At 46.7% G+C, this 5,000-nt stretch overlaps 1 protein-coding gene across 1 annotated transcript in view; it reads right to left on the bottom strand.

Moving 5' to 3' along the window:
• Nucleotides 1-5,000, bottom strand: part of btbd17b (BTB (POZ) domain containing 17b) — a 19,575-nt gene that overhangs the window by 1,158 nt on the left and 13,417 nt on the right. Inside the window, exon 3 of the mRNA XM_061884955.1 lies at nucleotides 1-4,890. This exon is cut by the window's left edge and continues 1,158 nt beyond it. Within this exon, the coding sequence (XP_061740939.1) occupies nucleotides 3,816-4,890 (1,075 nt within the window). The 3' untranslated portion in view covers nucleotides 1-3,815. The remainder of the gene's footprint in view (nucleotides 4,891-5,000) is intronic.

Here is a 5,000-nt window from a genome sequence, read left to right as displayed (position 1 = left end):
GCAATATGTTTAGAGGAGAAAAGGTGAGGCCTTTAATCCCAGGAACACCAACCTACCATCAAGCATGGTGGTAGTAAATTCTAGGGCCTGTTTTGCTGCCAAGGGAACTGGTGCTTTACAGAGAGTAAATGGGACAATGAAAAAGGAGAATTACCTCCAAATTCTTCAGGACAACCTAAAATCATCAGCCCGAAGGTTGGGTCTTCAACGCAATTGGGTGTTCCAACAGGACAATGACCCCAAACACATGTCAAAAGTAGTAAAGGAATGGTTAAATCAGGCTAGAATTAAAGGCCTACTGAAATGAGATTTTCTTATTTAATAGCAGGTCCATTCTATGTGTCATACTTGATCATTTCGCGATATTGCCATATTTTTGCTGAAATGATTTATGTAGTAGAGAACATCGACGATATAGTTTGCAACTTTTGGTCGCTAATAGGAAAGCCTTGCCTGTACCGGAAGTCGCAGACGATGACGTCACCCGTTGATGGCTCCTCACATCCTTACATTGTTTTTAATGGGAGCCTCCAACAAAAAGAGCTATTCGGACCGAGAAAACGACAATTTCCCCATTAATGTGAGCGAGGATGAAAGATTCGTGAATGAGGATAGCGAAGGGCTAGAAAAAAATAAATAAAAATCAAGTCGATTGCATTGAGACGGATTCAGATGTTTTTAGACACATTTACTACGATAATTCTGGGAAAACCCTTATCTTTCTATTGTGTTGCTAGTGTTTTAGTGAGTTTAATAGTACCTGATAGTCGGAGGGGTTTGTCCAAGGGTTTCTTGAGGCCAGTGTCGGAGGGAAGTCGACGGCAGCTGTATGGACGGCACAAGCTCAGCTGATCTCCAGTAAGTGGCGACTTTTTACCACAATTTTCTCACCGAAAACTGCTGGTTGACATTTGGTCGGGATCCATGTTCGCTTGACCGCTCTGATCCATAGTAAAGCTTCACCTCTGGGAATTTTAAACAAGGAATCACCGTGTGTTTGTGTGGCTAAAGGCTAAAGCTTACCAACTCCATCTTTCTACTTTGACTTCTCCAATATTAATTGAAAAAATTGCAAAAGATTCAGCAACACAGATGTCCAAAATACTGTGTAATTATGCCGTTAAAGCAGACTACTTATGCGCAGCGATAATATTTCCTTACAGTCCGTGACGTCATGCGTACACGTCATCATTCCGCGACGTTTTCAACAAGAAACTCCCGGGAAATTTAAAATTGCAATTTAGTAAACTAAAAAGGCCGTATTGGCATGTGTTGCAATGTTAATATTTCATCATTGATATACAAACTATCAGACTGCGTGGTTGGTAGTAGTGGGTTTCAGTAGGCCTTTAAAGGGGAACATTATCACAATTTCAAAAGGGTTAAAAACAATAAAAAATCAGTTCCCAGTGGCTTGTTGTATTTTTTGAAGCTTTTTTCAAAATTTTACCGGTGCCGGAATATCCCTAAATAAAGCTTTAAAGTGCCTTATTTTCACTATCTTCGAAACCACTATCCATTTCCCTGTGACGTCATACAGTGCTGCCAATACAAACAACATGGCGGTTACCACAGCAAGATATCGCGACATTAGCTCGGATTCAGACTCGGATTTCAGCGGCTTAAGCGATTCAACAGATTACGCATGTATTGAAACAGATGGTCGGAGTATGGAGGCGGATAGGGAAAACGAAATTGAAGAAGAAATTGAAGCTATTGAGCGAATAGCTATTGACGCTATTCGGCCATAGCGTGGGTGTACCTAATGAAGTGGCCCATAGCATGGCTGCCTTATTAGCATCGCCGGTAAAATGTGCGGACCAAACGATCAGGACTTTCGCATCTTGTGACACTGGAGCAACTTAAATCCGTCGATTGGTAAGTGTTTGTTTCGCATTAAATGTGGGTATCTGGTTTCAAATGTACATACAGCTAGCGTAAATAGCATGTTAGCATCGATTAGCGTAGCATGTTAGCATCGATTAGCTGGCAGTCATGCCGTGACCAAATATGTCTGATTAGCACATAAGTCAACAACATCAACAAAACTCACCTTTGTGATTTCGTTGACTTAATCGTTGCAAATGCATCTGCAGGTTATCCATACATCTCTGTGCCATGTCTGTCTTAGCATCGCCCGTCTAATGTGAAGACACTTTGGTACATTCAATGGGGGTCTGGCGGCAGATTTCTTGCCGGTGGTGCAACTTGAATCCCTCCCTGTTAGTGTTGTTACACCCTCCGACAACACACCCACGAGCCATGATGTCTCCAAGGTTCCAAAAAATAGTCGAAAAAACGGAAAATAACAGAGCTGAGACCCGGTGTTTGTAATGTAAAAATGAAAATGGCGGGTGTGTTACCTCGGTGACGTCACGTTCTGACGTCATTGCTAAAAGACCGATAAACAGAAAGGCGTTTAATTTGCCAAAATTCACCCATTTAGAGTTCGGAAATCGGTTAAAAAAAATTCATGGTCTTTTTTCTGCAACATCAAGGTATATATTGACGCTTGCATAGGTTTGGTGAAAATGTTCCCCTTTAAGGTTTTAAAATGGATTGAATTGATTAACGTGGACCCCGACTTAAACAAGTTGAAAAACGTATTCGGGTGTTACCATTTAGTGGTCAATTGTACGGAATATGTACTGAACTGTGCAATCGACTAATAAAAGTTTCAATCAATCAATCAAAAGCCTTCCCAAAGTCCTGACTTGAACGTGTGGACAATGCTGAAGAAACAAGTCCATGTCAGAAAACCAACAAATTTAGCTGAACTGCACCAATTCTGTCAAGAGTAGTCAAAAACTCAACCAGGAGCTTGTGGATGGCTACCAAAAGCGCCTTATTGCAGTGAAACTTGCCAAGGGACATGTAAGCAAATATTAACATTGCTGTATGTATACTTTTGACCCAGCAGACTTGCTCACATTTTCAGTAGACCCATAATAAATTCACAAAATAACCAAACTTCATGAATGTTTTGTTTTTTTAAGTGAAGTGAATTATATTTATATAGCGCTTTTTCTCTAGTGACTCAAAGCGCTTTACATAGTGAAACCCAATATCTAATTTTTTTTTACATTTAAACCAGTCTGGGTGGCACTGGGAGCAGGTGGGTCAAGTGTCTTGCCCAAGGACACAACGGCAGTGACTAGGATGGCGGAAGCGGGATTTGAACCTGCAACCCTCACGTTGCTGGCACGGCCGCTCTACCAACCGAGCTTTACCACCAACAAGTATGTGCTCCAATCCATCCATCCATCCATTTTCTACCGCTTATTCCCTTTCGGGGTGGCGGGGGGCGCTGGCGCCTATCTCAGCTACAATCGGGCGGAAGGCAGGGTACACCCTGGACAAGTCGCCACCTCATCGCAGGGCCAACACAGATAGACAGACAACATTCACACTCACATTCACACACTAGGGCCAAATTTAGTGTTGCCAATCAACCTATCCCCAGGTGCATGTCTTTGGAGGTGGGAGGAAGCCGGAGTACCCGGAGGGAACCCACGCACTCACGGGGAGAACATGCAAACTCCACACAGAAAGATCCCGAGCCTGGATTTGAACCCAGGACTGCAGGAACTTCGTATTGTGAGGCAGACGCACTAACCCCTCTTCCACCGTGAAGCCCGTGCTCCAATCCCTCTATCACAAAAAAAATAAGAGTTGTAGAAATGACTGGAAACTCCAGACGGCCATGACATTATGTTCTTTTCAAGTGTATGTAAACTTTTGACCACGACTGTGAATGGAAGACAAAGTAGTGAAAAAATGTTGCGGGTGCTGCGATATGAGTAGCGTGTGTGAACTTATTTCCTTGCAACCAGGAGGGTGTGGTAGAGCGGTTTTATCACGACGTGCAGATAGAGGGAGCTGTCGATCAGGTAATCTGACGCGCGACGCTGCAGGTCGGCCCCCGCCAAGAAGTCTCCGGCCTCCTCCGTGCTCTGGTGGAAGTTGTAAACGTGTCGGACCACCACCTTCCCTTGCTGCCGCGCCATCACGATCACCGTCTTCTGGAAGCTCACCCCGGCGAAGTCGGCGCTGGAGGTGGCCGGCGTCACGATGATGCGGGGTCGGCCTCCGTCGGTGCGGGTGGGCTGCATGGCGCCCATCTCGGTGTAGGTGGACCTGGCGCTCAGCGGGAGCCAGCGGGGGGAGAAGAGCGAGTTCCAGGTGACGCGTTTGCTGGCGTCGTGGCCGCTGGGGCCCAGCTGCGTCTGGAAGCTGAAACTGCGGTCGTCCCGGGTGGGGTTGTTGATGATCCAAGGGGAGCCCCAGGAGGAGGACAGGTAGTTGCGGGGGGTGAAGATGCTGCAGTTGACGTCAAAGTATTTGGCCAAGGTGATGGGTGAGGCCGAGTGGAACTGGAAGGCCAGGTAGAGCAGATCCCGGATGGACTCGTAGTACTTTTGCATGAGAGCGGATTGCTTTTGGAGACGGAAAAGATAATGAGGCGGGATCATGCCGTACCGAACCGCCCTCAGCGCCGTCTCCACCGTTTTAGTCTCAGGCTGGTTCTGGTCGATCCACACCTCCAGGGCCTCGTAGAGCTCCAGCTCGCTCTGCAGAATAAGATCCGAGCGCTGGAGCAAGGAGAGGAGCAAGTCCTCGCTGATGGAACCCCATTCCTGGCTCTGCAGCACGGAGGACAGGTTCCAGGACAGGTACTGCAGGCAGCTGTCCCGCAGGGACGTGTCTCCGGTCTGCAGGGCGTAGTTGTACCAGCCCACCACGTGGCCCGTGGGAGAATCGCTGGACAGATGTTGGGTCATGTACTGGGTCAGGCCCTGCTGCAAGCCCCACACGTGGTACTTGCTGGCCAGCTTGTGCAAAGAAATAGCCTGGTCCAGCCGCAATGACACGTCGCCGCAGTACAAATACCTGCAAAGCACAACACAAGCACTCTTGTGAAGACGCTTTCCTGCTGAGTCACTCGGAATCCTACACGGTCTGATTTTTTTTTTAACTCTGCGCCTGAATTCCTAGGAATA

The sequence above is a fragment of the Nerophis ophidion genome, linkage group LG23 (assembly GCF_033978795.1).
Source record: "Nerophis ophidion isolate RoL-2023_Sa linkage group LG23, RoL_Noph_v1.0, whole genome shotgun sequence".
Taxonomy (NCBI): domain Eukaryota; kingdom Metazoa; phylum Chordata; class Actinopteri; order Syngnathiformes; family Syngnathidae; genus Nerophis; species Nerophis ophidion.
The sequence above is the reverse complement of the archived record's forward strand: the minus strand, read 5'-3'. Positions and strand labels throughout refer to the sequence as shown.